This window comes from Schistocerca piceifrons, chromosome 3 (assembly GCF_021461385.2).
Source record: "Schistocerca piceifrons isolate TAMUIC-IGC-003096 chromosome 3, iqSchPice1.1, whole genome shotgun sequence".
In the NCBI taxonomy this organism is placed as follows: domain Eukaryota; kingdom Metazoa; phylum Arthropoda; class Insecta; order Orthoptera; family Acrididae; genus Schistocerca; species Schistocerca piceifrons.
This window is the reverse complement of record NC_060140.1, coordinates 617,032,397-617,052,065: the sequence shown is the minus strand read 5'-3', so window position 1 is coordinate 617,052,065 and position 19,669 is coordinate 617,032,397. Positions and strand designations below refer to the sequence as shown.

The following is a 19,669-nucleotide window of genomic DNA, read 5'->3' as shown; positions in this document are numbered from 1 at the left end:
CGTCTTGGCAGGTAAGTAAAACAGGTCCACAAAGCAACAGTCGTCACCGGGCCTGGAGCGCCTAGACTCGCTGGCCAGTCCAGAACACACCACAAGTACTGCCGACGGCGACCAAATCGACGACCACTTCGCGAGGCACTTGCTAGGCCCTTACTGCACTCGTCTCTCTCCAGCGACCCCTTTTTTCTCTGCCAGAGCACGCCACCTCATTCTCAGGTCGCAGCTGACTACCAAAGATCAAACCAAAGGGCAGTTGTAGATATCCAGAGCATCGACAACTGAATTTTTATAACCAGCATTGTACTGGATATCTTGTCATTGTAGCCACTTTCTTTCGGCAGAATGCTGTGATCTAGGCACACTGCAATTGAATTACTTGCCTGATAAGTTCCTTTGACATCGCCATGGAAATTGTGGTTTCTTGTGCCACCAATATCGGCTGATCATTACTATCACATTCCATAGTTTGCCTAGCGTACTGCGCCTTTCCTTTGAAGGGGCACACAAATGTTTCCTGCCCTCACCACTTCTAGTATAATATTAATGAAATCGATCAATGACATAAATTTCACTAGGTTGGTTCCAGTGACGTTGATCTGTTTTTTCCTTAATTCAGAAGGTAACTTCAACTTACGTAATTGTAAAATAACTCTGAGAAATGGCTCATCCCAGTACCTGGTTTTATTAATATATATTCTGAAGTATTCACATAGGTTGCCTTGCTTTAGATTGTACAGCTCTGGATTAATCACTTTCTTGCAAAGTGTTGACTGAAGATCGCTTTTGCAAGGCAAGCATGTTCAAAATCTTCGTAACTACTGCAAGATTCTGCTGACATGGTGGCCCAAAGAGAAGTTTCCCCTTGCACACACATGCTAATAAATCATATCCTTTGTATGTCTGTTAAAGGGTGTGGTAGAAGATGTCAAATTTATCGTATGAATAATACAAATAGGTGTTTGCATCCTGTATCCAGTAGAAATATCTGGAATTGTCTGAGTCATATTAGTTTTTTTTGGAACAATATTAATGTCAGAGTAGGTGCAGCCCCCATGCAATATATTTGTTCCATAGAATCCTGAGTTACTGACTTACAATGCAACTGTTTTTGTTCTGTAGTAACTGTGGGTAGAATGCCACATCATGTCAATATTATGTGCAAGTGACTGCATTTTCGCACATTTTTTTGGCACATCAGCAATTTACTTTTTAACTGATTTGGTGTCTTCAAGGATGGTATTTCACCATTTTTTTCAATATCTCGATCTATAGTTCCTTTTAAACCGATAAGTTTGGTCTGGACTTGCCCCAGATTTTCTCAGAGTGCACTTCCATCAAGACGCTAGTCACTGTTGTTGTACTTTCTGTTTTTCTCTTAATACAGGATGCCCAGCTTAAAAGTGCAGTAATATAAAATGTAATAACTTGAGAAGTAATTGAGATCTTTACTGACGGCATCTTTATACAAGTATGGTACCTTACGATTTTTTACACACGTAATACACCTTAATACACACACAAGACAGCGCGACAGATTTCTAATCTGTATTCAACTTCTCTCCAAGTGTTTTGCAGCATTGCAGGCATAACATTTATGACAGCTACACGAATCCGATGGGGCAGATGTGGTAGATCATGAACTGGCGTCTGACACACATAATTCTTAATGAACCCACACAGAAGCAGCTTGTCTCATTTCTTGACTTTAAAATAAGAGAAACGTCGTCAGGTGGTCGTTGTACCAAAGTGACAAACTTCAGCTTCGCAACAGGAAGCTCACAAAACGCCATGTGCAGCGAAGTAATGTAGATACTGTTGTTCCATATTCGCTATGATGTGAACTCTTGCAATGGACTACATCTCAGACTACATTAATTTTTAAGGTGGAAGAAATGGGTCATTAGCTAACTGAGAGAGTGATTCATAACTTCTCTCTCCCTCTGTTTCACACACGCACACACACACACACGCACACACACATACATACACACATACACACACGCGCGAGCTCTCGCGCACTATTCACTAACAAAATATAGTGTCATAATGCATCTCGCAACAACATCTACGAAACGCAATAAAACTAAAAAAAATACAATGTGCCTCATATAAAACCCGAACATTACAAAATATAATGCAACATAGGACAAACAGTACATAAAACTGGTTAACTTTATCGCAGGGGGATACTACAAGTTCTTCTGCCATAAATTTGAGACCCCCAACTCCACTCACATTAGTGCCCACTAAACGAGTGCGATATCAACAATGCAGCAAATACAGAAAGTAAAAATGATGGAGTGTGTGGTGATGTAGGTGTAGCATCGTCGATGATGTGGCGTTTGAGGGAGGAGAGATACCCTCACCAATCCCCTAAGATGTGACATCTCTTGAAGTAATAACAATGCATGTGTTGTAATAACAACCGCATCAACCATTAGTAATGAAAATACGAGTATAAACCAGGAGAAAAAGGACAAAGTCACTGTAGACGGTGACAAGATCAGCAAGGCAAGTACGCTTATGACAACATATAAAGCCATAAAAACTAAGTGCGGAAGTAAAATTAATTCTCACAATAATGACAGTAAACAAGACACAAGGGTAGAGGTGCATAAACAAATAGTAGGTAACTTGAAGGACGAACAGGTATATAATTATAAACAGGACGTAACAGATTATAGAAAGTCTGAACTGAGCAACACACAGAATGAACAAGTACCAACCAGTTGTAGAAGGCTTGAACTGAACTTAGTTGGCTCGATCATAGCTATATTCTTCAAATTGAGCAAATATTATACAAGAGAAGGAGGATTCCATTTGCTTCCCTACAACGATGTAGATGGACACGAAAATCTTTCTAATGGAGAACTTGTCCGCTGATGGAAATGAGCTTGCTGACCTCCTGAGGCAGGTCTACAGGTGGCGTTCTGAAGTTCCCAACATGTAGAAAATTTACAAAGGCCTTGTTAGGGCTCATGGGAGTGTGTACATTGACCTGCAGCAGATGAGAATGAAGCGCTACGTATATACGAGGCAGTCATAGGGAAGTTGCAGCTCAGTCTCATGAAGAGAAGTAGCGTAAGTGCAGAACTCCCCAGAGTGAATCAAGAGCTTAACTTTCGTGAGCCTTCAAGGACCATACTATAGAAATGGGAAAGTAAATGTTTGTGCTCTGCCCCACCTACACCCCCCACCCCTTCCATGGACTAAGATAAAAGGAGAGAGAGAGGCTATAGTTTCTATAGTGAAAATGGACACGAAGTAGCATACTACAGAAATGACACAGTTGTGAAATAGAATTGTGGCAGTTACCAAGGGTACAGACACATGCATACTGGCGTCATTGTATGCCAAGTACTCCTAGAGGTTTCAACCATAGAGAGACATGATTCAACAGATAGCAATTTACTCAAGAGGGAACAAGATGATCTTGAAACGTCCCCTTAAAAAAATTATAGATGACTGTGTTTAAACTGACACACAATATTTTTAGCGCAACGCAATCTGACTTTCAATAATCCCTACAAAAGAATGGCCCTGACTAACATTTACCTATACCTTTCACAAATCACTTACCTCACCAAAGATCTTCGTTACTCGAACTACTGCAATACAGCGAGCGCCACTACTGCCAGCTAAATAAAAGATTCAAACTACTGAAGGCACTAACTACTGATAGGCATAGTTAGAGAACAAACAATGTATTTACCTTACTAGTGTTCAAAAGTCATAATATATATAGCAGTTCATGACATCCAGTCTTACAAATTTCAAAACTCCGCCGTCTCTCTCCCCACATCCACCACTGCTGGCGGCTCACCTCCAACTGCTCAACGCTACGCGTTGTTCACATCCATCTGCCCAACACTACAACGGCAGACAACAATGCAAACTAGCCACAGACTGCACACAGCACAGCCAGTGATTTTTCATACAGAGCGCTACGTGGCGTTTCCAATAAGAAAACCTAAACAGTCTACTTACAATCTTTGCATCCAACATCACTGTCTGATCCATCTTGTGTCATTGTGGTCACACTGATGGACGAAGTCAGATCTTCAGTGGTATTCTAAGTGCGATCAAACCGTACATTTTTAACAGAGAGGGAAATCCTTCTACATATATGTGAAATGCAGGTGACAATAGCAATGTAGAAACAACTACATAGCTATAAATACTGAAAAAGATTGGGGTGTACATTTGAATCTAACGAAAAGCGATCATAATGCAATAATCAGTGACACAGAGACTAAAGCGGATCAGGCACCAGCATCGCAGAAATATGTATTAAGCAGGGAAAACAGGGAGAGGATTGAAAACTAACTGAGAAATAAACTTATAGATCGCATAGATGAAAGAGTATGCCTAAGGACACACGGACGTCAGCAAATATTAGAAACTGCCCAACGAAAGTACATACCAACGTTCGAGAAAGTAGACCATATTCACTCGGAAACACTGCGCCTGGTCTCACTACAGTTAACCCTATGTTCAATAAATTTAATAAATGATGCCATGTGAGTGGGACGGGCGCCAGTAGGCTGGAAAATATCTAACGCAGTAATTATTAAAAAGGCTCAGCTAGGAATCCATTATAATCAAAATTAAACCGACTAATTTCTTTGTTAAATACACTGCCAAAGGCCCATGAGAGGCTTCCATGTAACGATCTTCAGGCTCACAGGAAACTCCATGGTCTTAGTCAATATAAATTTGGCTTTACACCGAGAAAATCCATTGTCGACGCAGTTAATCGTATGGCCAGCGATGTTTGCACGATTTCGAGAACTACGGGTGCCAAGATTCCTGTATAGTAGTCCCCGAGACTATTGGCAAGAGGGAAACTGCAAGGTATCAAAAGGATTAGCAAAGAATGTCGAGAAGGTTCTATCTGCGAATCCATCTTTGGGATATCGCAAATGAACCTCTCTTGAATTTAATTGAGGGAGATGAACGTTCAAACTGGATCGTCGGGTATGTTGGTGATCTGTTAGTTGTGTGGTATTAATCAACACAAGAGCAATCTTAAAAAACAAAGCCGACAGTATGCTACACATAATACAACAATGCTGCAACCAATAAAAAAGGCTCATTATAAAGACACCCAGAAGTTAAAATCAACAACACAAACACATGTATTGGGGACGGGGGATAACACACCGTCGAACGACATAGCTTCAAGGAACACATACAACCATTGCCAAACAATGGCGGAAGTATAGTTCACGAAATAACGACATTAAATTTCACACAATGCAGACTACCACTTACAGATGTAAGAAGGTACTGCTGTGCACTTTTTGAGTCGGTATTGAGCCTTGCAGCTAGTACATAGGCAGAGAGACTCGTTCTTGTCATGAACAAGATCACTGTTGGGCAGGGGCAGAGAAGTGTGCTGCTCAGAGTATCTCGGGTGTTCCGCACCACATCAGTCCATTTTCTGTACGTTGTGCTTGGAATATACCCGATCGATATACCACTTACAGATGTAAGAAGGTACTGCTGTGCACTTTTTGAGTCGGTATTGAGCCTTGCAGCTAGTACATAGGCAGAGAGACTCGTTCTTGTCATGAACAAGATCACTGTTGGGCAGGGGCAGAGAAGTGTGCTGCTCAGAGTATCTCGGGTGTTCCGCACCACATCAGTCCATTTTCTGTACGTTGTGCTTGGAATATACCCGATCGATATAACTACCAGATATCGGGCTGCATCATACTCGCTGAAGATGGGTGGATCTGAAAGAGTGTTGCAGATCACTGGGCAGCGCATAGAAATAGACTCCAACTGAAAAACTGGCATGTGGATACTTGGAAAAAAGAGTAGGACGAAAGTGATAACGGCTGTCGAATCTACTCATTTTCTCCCAGTATCCAGAAGCGCTTACGGATGCGCCGTCAATCCCATTCTACGCATGATTAATTCTGACTGGACACTGCCCTTTACCTATGCACTTGGTGCACCTGTCGCTTTCAGAAAACAATCGCTGCACGTGTGGGGAAACTGGTTCCCAGAACAGTTTATATAAAAATGCATTAGATACAGGCAATTACATAACAATAGAGAACACATAACAGAAACAACAGTATACAAAGCACTGAGGAACGCAAATACATGGACACAACTGAAACAAACCGCTAACATCATTTCAAAAGCGGAACATGGCATGCATACAGCCTCATCAGTTCAGAAGACGTAGAAGAAAAATGTAAGCCGACATAGATAATTCGAATAGCTCCACTTCTGATAACGAAATGAGTGGCTGGAACTACACTGAAACCACATAGACACACAAAACACACCCAGCATAAAACACATAAAACATACAAAGCAAGTAACATGAACATTAGGTAAAGATGGAAACTTATATCTCAATATGCACGAATGTAAATAAAAGTAGAAGTAACTATAATAGTCAATGGATAGATATTGTTCGAGAATCCATGTTAAATTTGTACACGTCATTGTTAAGAAGTAATGCAAATAAACACATCATTGTAATTTAATAATATGAATGTAATTCATATGGACTATGAAAAAACATACAGACACGCAGAGGTAATTCAAACAGCGTTAATTTAGAACAGCGAGACATCACAGATATTATGCAGTATATACAATATTAATATGCATAATACTTAAAAAAACTAGTTTTATCATATAAATGCGTTTTTACAAGATTAATAATTAGATTACTTGTGGTTTGTTATGTCTTTTTACAGCCACCTAAGGTTTTTATATAATTTAATTGGATTACAGCCACACAAAGTTTGTTTACTTACTATACAGTACTAGTAGTACGCTTGTTTTGTATCCTAACAAATATTAAATCAGGACGTTAACAAACAACACCGACATATCTTGTGTTAGATGTGCTTGGAGTGAACAAATCGAGTTTTGCCAAGGAGTGATGTACTAACATCTGTAGCACCACATACCGTCTCTCCCCCTAGTGTGGTAACTTCCTTTGCACGCTTTGTAGTCCTCTAGCGGATACAGGAGAGGTGAGTAGATGTGATTCATGGGCAGAGAATTCAGCCATTAACTTGTTCTACATATAATATCAAATAGTAAAAGTAATACACAACTTTGCTTGCTGTAGTTATAGCGTCGGCTACTAAAAGTAGACTTAAATGTTTTATAGATAGAAAGGTTTACAATGTAGTCAGTCTTCAGTACAATGAGTATTCATTAGATAACGAGCCCTGACCTCTAAGAAAGTCTCTAAATGTTATGAAATGGCAAACACCAAAAATGGGGTCTGTGTATCAATGTTTGAAACTTAACAGACACACCGATGGACCTCGGGAGAGTGGATGCTTGCACATCACCGGCAGTACCAAAGTGTTCGTGGCTGCAACCTCGTACTGCGGTGGCGGCTGTAAGAAATGCGTCGGCGTGACTGGCGGGACGCGTTTTTTGAAGTGCGGCCGACTTGATGGTGGCCGATACCACACCCAGATATGTTGGTGAAGGGACATCTATATCTACTCTTTCGTGTCTTCTTTTCTTTTCTCTTCAAAAATTGGCACTAAATTTGTAATTCTCTACTTCCAGATCAGTGTATTTCTTCTTTAAAGAATTGGTATAACAGCTATAAGTAAATAAAAGATAATACCAAAGAGTAGGCAAAAGAAATCCACGCAGCCCCATCTCCACGTGGAGCTGTATGGGCCACAGTGCCCACAGCCTCAACTGCATAGAAAAATTCTGCTGTGCGATGGTGGCCGTGGGGTTGGCTGAGAGGCCTGTTTGGAGCACTGTGACCTGCATGAATTAATAAGGTGGCAACCCTAGTAGTCAAAATGCTGTTTGGATAAAAATGCCGCTTGTGGACTCCACATGAAAAATGATGTGCGTTTACGTGAACAAAGCAGTTACGTCCATTCACAAACAGTACCAGCTACTGCGAGCAGACACAGAATACATTCTGAATTATAATACTTGTGGAAAAACCGCCAAAAACCTCCTAGTTACGACTCAAGTTATTACATTTTATATTATTCCATGTTTAACCTGAGTATCTTGCACAGTTCAAGTTGTTTGTTAGCCTTTTCTCCCCGTTCATGTAATTTCGTGGAAATTACTTTACTATTTTGCTTTTCAGAAGTCCATTTGAAAAATTCTTCGGAGTGTTATCGTCTATGTGTGTCAAACTTCTTCATTAAAATTCTTCCCGCTCAACTTAAATATCATTTATTACCTACTTTTTGGTCAGTTTCCACTAGACCTGTCTGAACTTCAGTCATTGTAATCTGCACTGACGAAATAATTCCTTCTTGCTTTAGTACAACACTCATAGTTTGGTTCAAAAGATCTATTTTCTTAAAAAATTCTGCCTTGTTATTGACCAGTCGGTCACTTGAACCAACGGTTCTGCTCCTTTGGTACTGTACTCAAACTTACCTAATAGTTTGTTTGCATCCATCTTTTGTTGTCTGGTAAGTTTGCATAAACACAAAATAAATATGATCAAATGTCCTGTTTTTTTTTGCTCCTGTGAATTAATTAATTAATTAATCACAATTTTCGAATTTTAATTTTGCAAGCATGTACACACGATGGTGTCTCAAAATGGTGTCTAACACAATGAAACAATCTAACAGTGATCTGCGTGCAGGAAACTTCCACAGTCAGAGAGAGCCATCTTGATTTTGAAATATCTTAAATAGTTGTTTCTATTATTACTGGCCAATCAAACACTAATATAGGCCTGTTTAATTTTGCACCAACTAAACTTTCACTAAAAATAACGGTCATTTGAAAATTGGGTTTTACAATTAGCTAATTCGTTACAACATTGTCATTAGTTTTCTGCCTCTAATCTTTGGTATATACTACGACTTTGAAGATATTCTTCTCAGAATCATTGCTTCCAGTCATATGTTTCTGTGCATTAATCTTGATAGATGATTTCATGCAGGGAACTTGTCTAAACGACAGTATTACAAAAAAAATTTTAATACCAATTAACGATGGAAGATTTGTTTGGAGTTTTTGTGGTGAATAACATGGTTTTTTCTTATCACATAAAATAGAAATTCATTTCTTGGTTTGTTACCATGAGATCGTGGTGCCTATTTTTCAGTACATAACGACAAATCTGAATGAAAATCAGAAAATTCTGCCTATTTCTGATCTACTTCTGAAATGTATCCTACATCAGCATCATATTTGCTTTCTTCCACATCAAAAGTTTCAACAGTTGCTGGAGAGAGCGATACAGAAACGGACGCTGGAAGATACTGCATCATTACCCAGCTGTAAAGACTGTTCGCATCAAGATATGTAATATAAGATTTGTCAGTAGATAACTAGCTATGAAACTGTTGTTTGCCATGACAGTCTACATGACCAATGAACAATACTGGCTCTAATGCCTCCTTCAATAAAGTTGTTCATTGTCAGTAACAAGCTACTATTCTGTTCGAGTAATTTCCAGTGCAGCAACCCATGACAAGCAGATGAAATAGTGTAATGAACAAGATCCAGTTCATATGTTTTCAGACAAAGGCTATAAAAGCTTTTGAATACATCAACAAATAGTAGCACATCAATTTTTGAACACAGAGCAGAACACTCCTCTAGCGCCTTACATTTGAGCAAATGCGATACACTGCATACCCTGTGGTCCTCGCTTCTTATGTTACATTCACAGTTTAGAACACTTTCAAGTTTCGCAGTTCGAGGTAAATGATCTTCTAATAAAAAAGACTCAGTATACACTTTTATGATGGGCTAAATTAAAATCATTATCATCAGGAATACAATTCCTCATTATCCTCAGTTTGTACAAATTAAAACTACGATACACAGATCTCAAGGAAACTTGTCAAAATATGAGACGAATCCATAAATCAGAATTTTACATTTCATCTCCACTCTTCGTTAGGTTACTAAAATACAGTGCGTAAATGATTTATACTTCTCCATATCCGATGGCAGCACAGGCGAATTATGATTGGGACTGTAAAACAAGATCTATATTACAAGTTAAAGTAGGCATTTGCAGCACCCCAGTAGGCAGTAAAAAAGGTGGACCTATCTCTATGTTTAACATCCCCTTTCTTAAACAGTTGTTGGCAGATATGGCAATCCTCTGTTGAGTGAAATGCTAATTCTTCTTCAGGAATATTTGGCACTTAAAACCTACTGACTGTCTTCGTAATTACATACAGTTTTTCAGCGAACCATTTCGCAGAGTTGTTACATCTGTAAAAACTAAACTCTGAAAATTCTTTGCCGTAGCTACACCATATGTAACAAACTGTACTGGATGGTGTATGGAAATGTACTTGATGGGAATACGAACCTGAGCTATTGCTACCACGGCAAGTAGCAAATGGCTCTAGCATGTGTTCCATACACAGCATAAATTACAAATGGAAAATGTAGCATGTTGCTAAACTTTGTAAATTGTATGTACAAATTCCTGCCACCAGGCATGATACTGTGGAATGGCTTAAACTGTGTCCAGTCAGCTCACATACTGTTATGGAGGAGTGATGAAGAGTAATGCTGATATGTGGTAGAATCAAATGGTTTTTATGCGACAGAAATGTTATGTATGTGTATTAGCAACCTGCAACATTAATAGATTTACATTACTCTTGTGGAAAAGGGTTGGAATGCTCAGTTAGTGGTACAAAAATTACTCTCCACCACAGACCATTAACACGCTTGCGGAGTATTTGGTAGGTGTAGACATAGATGTAGATGTAACGTGCTTTGTGAAATTTTTTCTCATCTTTCTCGTCTACTATGACCATCCATTTGTAACCAAAATACTAGATACTAAACAAATTAACAGAGACATATTGTTCTGCTTTTAGAATATATGTATATGTTTCAGCTTGGTAGCAAATGGTTACTGAGAAAAGTTTAACTTGCTTGCATATAGTCAATATGAAGACAGAATGTGCATTCTTATTTACAGGATACAAAACAGCTGCAACTGATCACTTCAAACAGGCCTCTCATTTGAGTGATCGTTTATTACTGAGTGTTTATTTGTTATCACTTTTGGCAGTTTTCTGTATAGTCCTCCATATCACCCTTTATTTTAATTAACATTAAGTTGAATGGTTTCTTTTAATGACCAATCAGACTCTCTCTCTTCTTTAACATCTTGCCAACAACAGTAGTGAAATACCATTCATCACTGATTCTGAAAGGCATTCAACCTACATTTTTTATTATTGGGAAGATTTCCTTTATGTCACCTGACGTATTCAAGAGAGAATTGCAGACTGGTGAAAAACTGATTTTAATTGGTTGGTTGATTTGAAGCTCTCTGTTCTCATAGACGCAAAAATAGGCATTCAAGAAGTGTCACGGGTCCTTAAACCGAATTCGATCACCTATCACTCCCGTATGCTTCGACTAAATTAACATCTTCGTTGTCCATCTCGCAGTCACGTCCCCTCCCAGCCGCTTCAGATGCTGCAACATTGAATAGAAAGTACCTCTATTGTCTTCCGTTACAGAAAGTGGTAAGTAGGTGAGACATGTAAGATTGTCAACAGTAATTTCAGCCTTGCATATTGGAAAGCTGTGTGTGTGTGTGTGTGTGTGTGTGTGTGTGTGTGTGTGTGTGTGTGTGTGTGTGAGAGAGAGAGAGAGAGAGAGAGAGAGAGAGAGAGAGAGCTCAAACGAATGAACATGGCTTGTTGGAATACCTTTGGAGTTATTTACATTGAGGCGACAAATGTCATGCGATACCTCCTAATATCGTGTCAGATCTTCTTTTGCCTGACATAGTGCACCAACTCGACCTGCAGAAATACCGAGCATACAGCCTGTATAACTCCGAAAGTGTTGCCGATACAGGATTGTGTGCACCAGCTGACCTCTCGATTATGACCTGTTGATTGTTTCATGAAAAGCACGCGTGGTCCAGAGATAGCATCCTTGGTTAGTGAACAAAACGTCATTGGTCCTGAGCTCGAATCCTACTAACGCTTAAATTTTGATTAATAATCGGCATTGGCAGCCGAAGACTTCCAGCATAAGAGGTAAACCTCATTCTGCCAACGTCTTTGTCAAAGAGGATGGACGAACAGACAGAGGATCAGGGCGTACTCTTCTCCTTAGGGTGGGAAACTGGCCTTAAAGGCCGAAGAATCAGCATTGACCAATGGCAGAAGGCCATGGAAGCCACTACATTAAAGGCACATAACGTGTATCCACAGGACATGTGGCCTGTAATTGAAAAGTGTCGTGATGATCTCTTCATTGGCAAAAGATTTCGGAATAGTCTCCCATTCGGATCTCTGGGAGGGAACCGCCAAGGGGCAGATGACCATGAGAAAAAGACTGAATAATCAACGAAAGGATAACGTTCTACCAGTCGGGACGTGGAATGTCAGAGGCTTCGACATGGTAAGGATGCTAGAAAATCTGAGAAGGGAAATGCAAAGGCTTAATCTAGATATATCAGGGGTCAGTGAAATGAAATGGAAAGAAGACAAGGATTTCTGGTCAGATGAGTATAGGGTAATATCAGTGGCAGCAGAAAATGCTATAACGGATGTAGAACAATAGGAAGGTAGAGCAGAAAGTTAGTTATTGTGAACAGTTGTCGTCTGATAAGAATCGACAGCAAACCAACACTGACAACAATAGCACAGGTATACATGCGACGTCGCAAGCTGAAGTCGAAGAGATAGAGAAAGTATGTGAGTATATTGTAATGGTAAAACAGTATGTAAAAGGAGATGCAAATGTAATAGTAAAGGGGACTGGAATGCAGTTGTAGGGAAAGGAGTGGAAGAAAAGGTAACAGGAGAATACGGGCTTGGGACAAAGAATGAGAGAGGAGGAAGATTAATTGAGTTCAGTAATAAATTGCAGATAGTAATAAGAGTACTCTATGATATTTTAAAATAATAGCAAGTGGCAGCAATAAAAGTGGAAGACCATGAACGACTAATTGGTTGGTTGATTGTTTTGGAGGAGGCGACCAAACAACGAGGTCATCGGTCTCATCGGATTAGAGAAGGATGGGGAAGGAAGTCGGCCGTGCCCTTTCAAAGGAACCGTCCTGGCATTTGCCTGAAGAGATTTAGGGAAATCAAGGGAAACTTAAATCAGGATGGTCGGACGCGGGTTTGAGCCGTCGTCCTCCCGAATGCGAGTCCAATGTGCTTACCACTGCTCCACCTCGCTCGGTAACGACAAATTATTATTGAGAAGTATGAAAGGTACATTGCAGAGTATTGTCATTTTTGTTTTACATGTGTGGAGAAGTTGCAATAAAGACATAGGCGTAATCGAAGGAGCAGAGCAGGGGAGGGGATGGGTGGGGGGGGGGGTCAGGAGAGAGTGCTTGCCATCCTACCTTACAATCAGAGTACACGGTTATTAACCGTTACAGAATTCTCGTAAGTGATTTTTCTTTATTTATAACCCCCTCCCCTCCACTCCCAGATCCGTTTAGGCCAAGTACAAATGATCGGTTGTATTCTGTTGGTTAGTTTCTAGATAAGGGTGTTTATGTGGGATCCTTATCACTATCAACAGTACACAATTTTTATTCACTGCAGAGTTCTCATATTCTTCTGGAAGTCATTTCGCGTGATTCCGCTAAACATCTTGTTTAAGCAGTTTTGGCTCACGTGGCTTGCAGCGTGAGGAGACTTGAATCTGACTTTGCTCATTTATATCAAAACTGACACAACTTTAGAGTTGTGTCCTTTCACCGGAAAAATTTCTGCGGATGGTCGTGACTGAAGTTATTAAAATAAATTTAACAGAGAGGAATAACAGCATAAGGGAATAGACGTCAATGTAAAGTATTCTTACAGGACTTCCCATCTAATCAAAAGTAAAGGAAATATAGTTTTTCTTTTGTTTGGAATAATATACAGAACGCACGGCACAATATACTTATTATTGAGAAGCACATCTAAGAATAAACTGATGAATATGAGTATATAGATAATAGTACCTAACATCAAAACAAGAGAAGAGTACAAGCATTACTTCTCCACAACAAAGAGGTAACAATTAATCCACACTGTCCTTTATATACTTTCGCCAGGCGGTGTACACTGCCATCGAAGCTCTGTTTCAGACTCGCTATTGAGTGCATAGTACAACTCGTCATAAATTTTCACTCATGTTTTCTTAACTCTTCTGACGACTGCAATAATCTCCAATAAATGTGCATTAGTTTAAGAAGAATAAATGCGAGGGTAACGTGAAGAGTTCTTGAGGGTGAATTTGTTTGTTAAAAATTATAATAGTTCTGAAGCTTTTTGTGATAAATCCTCGTATAAAATTCTTTTTCTGTTCTAGATGCATAACTTTTGATGTGCACCGTCTGCAGCAGATGACAGCTGGGCTCGCCATATGTCTTTGATACACAAGCGGTGTGACGCTATAAATGGAGTGCCGTCACTTGGAGGACGCGACTTGCGTGCACAAGCAGTGAATCAGCAGTGAAAGAAACACGGTTCCTTTGTTCTTCTGGCTGGAATTATGGAGTGGAGGAAGAATAGAGACTGCCCCAAGCACCGTTTTCCCCTCTTTGACAATAACTGTTTGATGTCTTCTTTTGAAGAACGTTCCGTTCTAGCAGTTGTCGCCAGCTTTCATTAAGGTCGTAGCCATTGACCTTAATAAACGCACTGGTGCAGTTGCAAATATTTAACGTTTCGTTTAATGTAGACTCCTAGTGCTGCGGAGTGTGGAATAGGGTTTCGATAGCTTCAAAGCGAAACCCATGTCCTTTCATAAGAGTATGAAAACTTTGTGACAGTAGATCATCTGTCATTAAACACAGCATTTCTTTAGTTTTTCGTGATGGACTGAACACTGTCCTAATGCCATATTTGCCACGATACACTTTGCGAGGGGTAAATCAGTAACTAGTGATACTATGAAACTTTTAAGGACTAGTCGAATGAAAAACTACGTGAGAATTGCCGCGCGTTCAGCACACTGCACCCACCCTAATGCAGGACTTTGTGAGAAAATGAAGACTAACGTACTTACTGTAAGAATTTTCATTCTTTTCACTAGATTGTTTCGCACTTCTACTTATTTCCACACCCCATGAAATTTGTTCCTGTTTTGTATCATTTTCAGTCCAACCAAGAAGTTGTAACTAGAAATGAACGATTCCGAGCCCATTCAGAATAGTAATTCAGGGAGGGAATTACGCTCTACGCCCACATTGCATTACGATTAAATGCATTGGCTTTAAAGAGGTTTACATCGAATAAAAATTTAAATTTTTTATGTTTCCTGCTATTCATTTTTTGACATTAGGTGCTGGACTTACATCCCACTCCCAGTTGCAAAATGAGGCCTAAATATCAACTGATTGATATTTAAACCATTTTGAATGATCGAGAAAAACTGATATTGGCATTTTTCTTCGTCAGCATTCAATAATGCAGAATAAATTTTGCATAAAGCTATCTCCTATTTACTTCTTAATGTAAAATAAACATGCTTTCTTCTACACGTCTTTGTCACCAACTGGTTCATAGGCCATTAACTGTTCAACTATTGTGAAATTGAGGGACATACTTCACGTGGATTAACTTCACATTTTAGTTAGGCAATGGAAGCCTGATGTGTTGAAAAGAACGAAAAATCGTAAGTTATGTACAATCAGTAACTTTAGATGAATTTTTATCAGAGTTATGCTCCCAAAAAGGAAGAATTTTATAATGAAAATATTTCAGTTTATCGATTAGAACGAAATGCACACAACATGATTTCTTTAAATAGCTCTATAAACAGAAATATTTAGCAGATTAAATTGACGACTTAGATTTATGGACGACACATTCGAAAATATAAAAAAAAAATACTTTGCGCCACGGAGAGAAGTTTTTAAGTTTTCCTCGTATTCCTCAGTAAGTCAAAGTAGCCCAAATTTTATGGCTGTAGGTAGACATGTTTTTAGAAAAATGTGTGGACTCCTTAGAAGTGTGTAGTTTTTACACAGTATGAAACATTTCAGAATTCTGTAAAACGACAGCCCTATTCCGAGAAGTGACCACTTCACACAGTTATGGACTGCATAACAAATAAATAGTAAAACTTAATCTTTATCTACAGGGATTTAAAAAGTTATAGTAACTGCCAGTTTATACTGATGAACAAACTGTGTGAGAGTAAGCCAGTGAGTATGCATTTGCAACAAGAAGGATACTTTTTTTGTTATTGGAAATTTAGTATTTACGTAATAATTATTGCTGCTACGTGTTGACTTTCTGTAAAGGTGGACAGCTAAAATTTAATCATTGTCAATATTTGAGACATGCACAAGGAAAGAGGGAAATCAAATAAAACATGGTCAAATGTACTAGAAAATAAATATAATTATCAGTATCAAAAGCAAGCCACTAATCATTTTCAGTATCTCGTGACAAGGATATATTAAAACTGACATTTACATTACAGCTGCAAATGATACAGTTCTTTAAACAGGTACTGGTATTGTTTCACACTGACACAAACGAAACAATGATGTGCGACTTAAAGTTAGGCACTGTTAGCTTACGTAATTGCAAAGTAGAAGTAACAAATTCCGTCAACGTGGATTATATTTGGAACTGAAGACAAAAATTCTTACTAATATAAAACTGCTGTTTCATAATAGCGGCTGCAACTCATTACATTAATGCACTTATCAAAAACAGTTATGCTTGTACAAACAGAATGCACAATTGTAATCGGCCAACGTTAGTTGCACAATTTGTCGAATAATCCGTTTAATACAATTGCAGTTATATTTTCACTGCTTTTTTTTATAACAGCGTCAAATGCGTTGTCATAGACACTTCAGACAACTCCACATGATAGCTAATCACCCACACTGTAAGGAAAAAATTCGAAGACACTACTATTTATCTCCATTTGCGGCATAAGTGTATTTACGGAGAATGAAAAAATTAGTCCTACACATTGAATCAGTGGGTACAGATGTTTTCTGACAACTGCAAATTACATCTGATCTGTTTAACAAGTATATAGTTTTCTCACAATAGCACATCATCCAGTCAGCGTCACCTTTGTATTTATTGTACGCTTTGGAAACTGGTAAATATTTGTACGTCGATGTGTTGCGTGTCGAAAGTCATTGTTGTACACGGAATGTAGCAACATAAATACAGCGAGAAAACACACATACACACACACACTTCTCAAACACACGACATAAACACACTAAAAGAGCTCTGATATAGGAACTTGATTCGCAAAGTCCGTATCCACCACTTCTGTCCTTCGCAGTTCATGCATACAGTTCAACAGCTACAGTCCGGTTGAACTAGATATTCTCCTCGGCGCAGTAAATGGTCTCACGTTTAATGATCAGGAGGCGTACACGCCGGCACTACATCGGGAACATCTCTCGCGCAGACGCTACAGCAGTGGATCCAGTTTTCAGTCCACGGGTTTTCGGCTGTAGTTACATCAGTCTATACGGTGTTGATAATGTCAACAATACTAGCGTAGCAACCAGTTGCTAGGCCGAAGAGTGAAAAGGCAGCGATAAAGATGTCTTTCCACATTCTCCAGCGCTTCCAGCCGAGGCCCTCGTCCCAGAAGACGACGATCTCCAGGATGGGTGGGCAGAAGAGTCCCAACACGGACAGGAAGACAGCTCCCACCAGCGACACGATGGGTTGCAGCTTCGGGATGGCCACCGCTATTGACACTGAAACGGAAAAAAAACTGTAGTTTGCTGCATAGGCTCTCGGCAATGTGATTTCTGGTGTCAAGCGGACTTGGCATAATGCGTTATGGGATCACAGTGTTATCTATACAGGGTGAGCCAGAACGCCAGCGATAAACTTTCAGAAGTGGTGGTATGCACCAAAACTAGAAAAAAATCCCGTAAGCATGGGCTCTAAATTGCATACCTGAAGAGTTCTGAGAACTTTCCCAGTAAAAGTAATGTGTTTCACAGTATCAATGATGAAAAAATACTCATAGCTTTTAAGGTACGTATATTAGAGCACATGTTCCATGATAATTTTTTCCTTGTTTTGGTCCACACTAGCGCTTTTTAGATATGGAAATCAAAGAGCTGTCAGTAGAAACGTGTCTAACAATAGCGAAGATGAACAAGTGCTCATAGCTCTTAAGGTATTCGCTTTGGAGCTCATGTTTACTGAAAATTTTTTTCTTGTTTTGGTCCTCTGAAAGTTTGCCGGGAGTTCTGGCTTACCCTATACACGGAAACGACTACGTACTACTGACACGGTAGTGTCTTTGAGTGACTGTAGGTGAACACAGAATGATTTGGATAGAATTTATGTTTGGTGTGATGAATAGCATCTTCCTCCACCTGTGGGAAAATGTAATCAGGATGAGTTGGAAAAATCATCCTGTAATATTCGAGTACAGTATTAGTGGTGTTCTGCTTGACACAATCACTTCGATTTTAAATCTAGGTGTAACACTGCAAAGCAACAGGAAGTGGAACGAGCACCTAATTCCGGTTGTAGGGAATGCGAATGGGTGACTTCGCTTTATTTGGAGAATTCCATGTAAGTGAAAATGTCTATATATGAATGGTTCAAATGGCTCTGAGCACTATGGGACTTAACATCTGTGGTCATCAGTCCCCTAGAACTTAGAACTGCTTAAACCTTACTAACCTAAGGACATCACAAACATCCATGCCCGAAGCAGGATTCGAACCTGCGACCGTAGCAGTCGCGCGGTTCCGGACTGAGCACCTAGAACCGCTAGACCACCGCGGCCGGCTCTATATATGAATGAGACAGCATGCAAAACACTTGTAAAACCGATTCTTGTGTACTGATCCAGACTTTGGCTTCCCCACCAGGGCAGATTAATGGAAGACACCGAAGTAATTCAGGTTAGTCCTACCACATTTGTTAGCGGTTATTGATTGGCGGCTCCATGGCGTGTTGTGTGCACCACGACCAATAAGTGAATAGTGGAAGAATACGGCCAATGCTGATTTTCCTTCCAATTCTGTTAGCGGTTGGTTTTATCAACACGCGAGTATTGCGCATATATGCTGTGAACCGATGGGAATTGGAAGAAATGCATGTTTGCTGTCAGCAACAGAAAATTATTCTTTGCTTTCTACTCTTTACTGTCGTAGCGATCGTCTTCAAAGGAAGAAAGAAATACTGTTCATTATATGGATGTGCAGATCCACTTTCCATTGGTTATTTTCGTTACCACCTTAATGATCGTTCTTTTTTATCATAGAGAAGTCAGTTTTGTGTGGTTTTCAAGTTATTTTCTAAACATTTTATGGCTGATGGTTTTAAATTTATCCAGTGGAAAGTGGAATTACATACCCGTCTGATATACATCTTCTTTCCTCCTGTGAAGCTGGTCATTACGACGGATACCAGTAAAAAATACAAAATAGACCTGTGCATCTGATGGCCACCATGCAATTCGTCAAATTCCCGACAGCCGTGTCAAGTTATCTCATTAAACTGACAGCTACATGGAAATCTCCTGATGGAGGATGGCGCTCATTTCACGAAACACTGCTGAGAAAGTTTAGCGAACCAGCATTTGTGACAGACTGCAGAATAATCCTACTGTCCCCAACAAACGTCTTACATACGTAGTGCGGACCCTAGTTGAAGATATCAGGGCTTGTACAGAAGTAAGTCAGTTGCTTTCCGTCCCTGCATTTGCTAATGGCAGGAAGGGG

At 39.6% G+C, this 19,669-nt stretch overlaps 1 protein-coding gene across 2 annotated transcripts in view; it reads right to left on the bottom strand.

Annotated features, from left to right (window-relative positions):
- Positions 1–16,317: 16,317 nt before the first annotated feature.
- Positions 16,318–19,669, bottom strand: part of LOC124788342 (proton-coupled amino acid transporter-like protein pathetic) — an 88,194-nt gene continuing 84,842 nt past the window's right edge. For both annotated transcript variants that reach the window (XM_047255602.1, XM_047255603.1), the window contains exon 10: positions 16,318–17,677. In XM_047255602.1, coding sequence (XP_047111558.1) covers positions 17,439–17,677 — 239 coding nt within the window. In that variant the 3' untranslated portion in view covers positions 16,318–17,438. The remainder of the gene's footprint in view (positions 17,678–19,669) is intronic.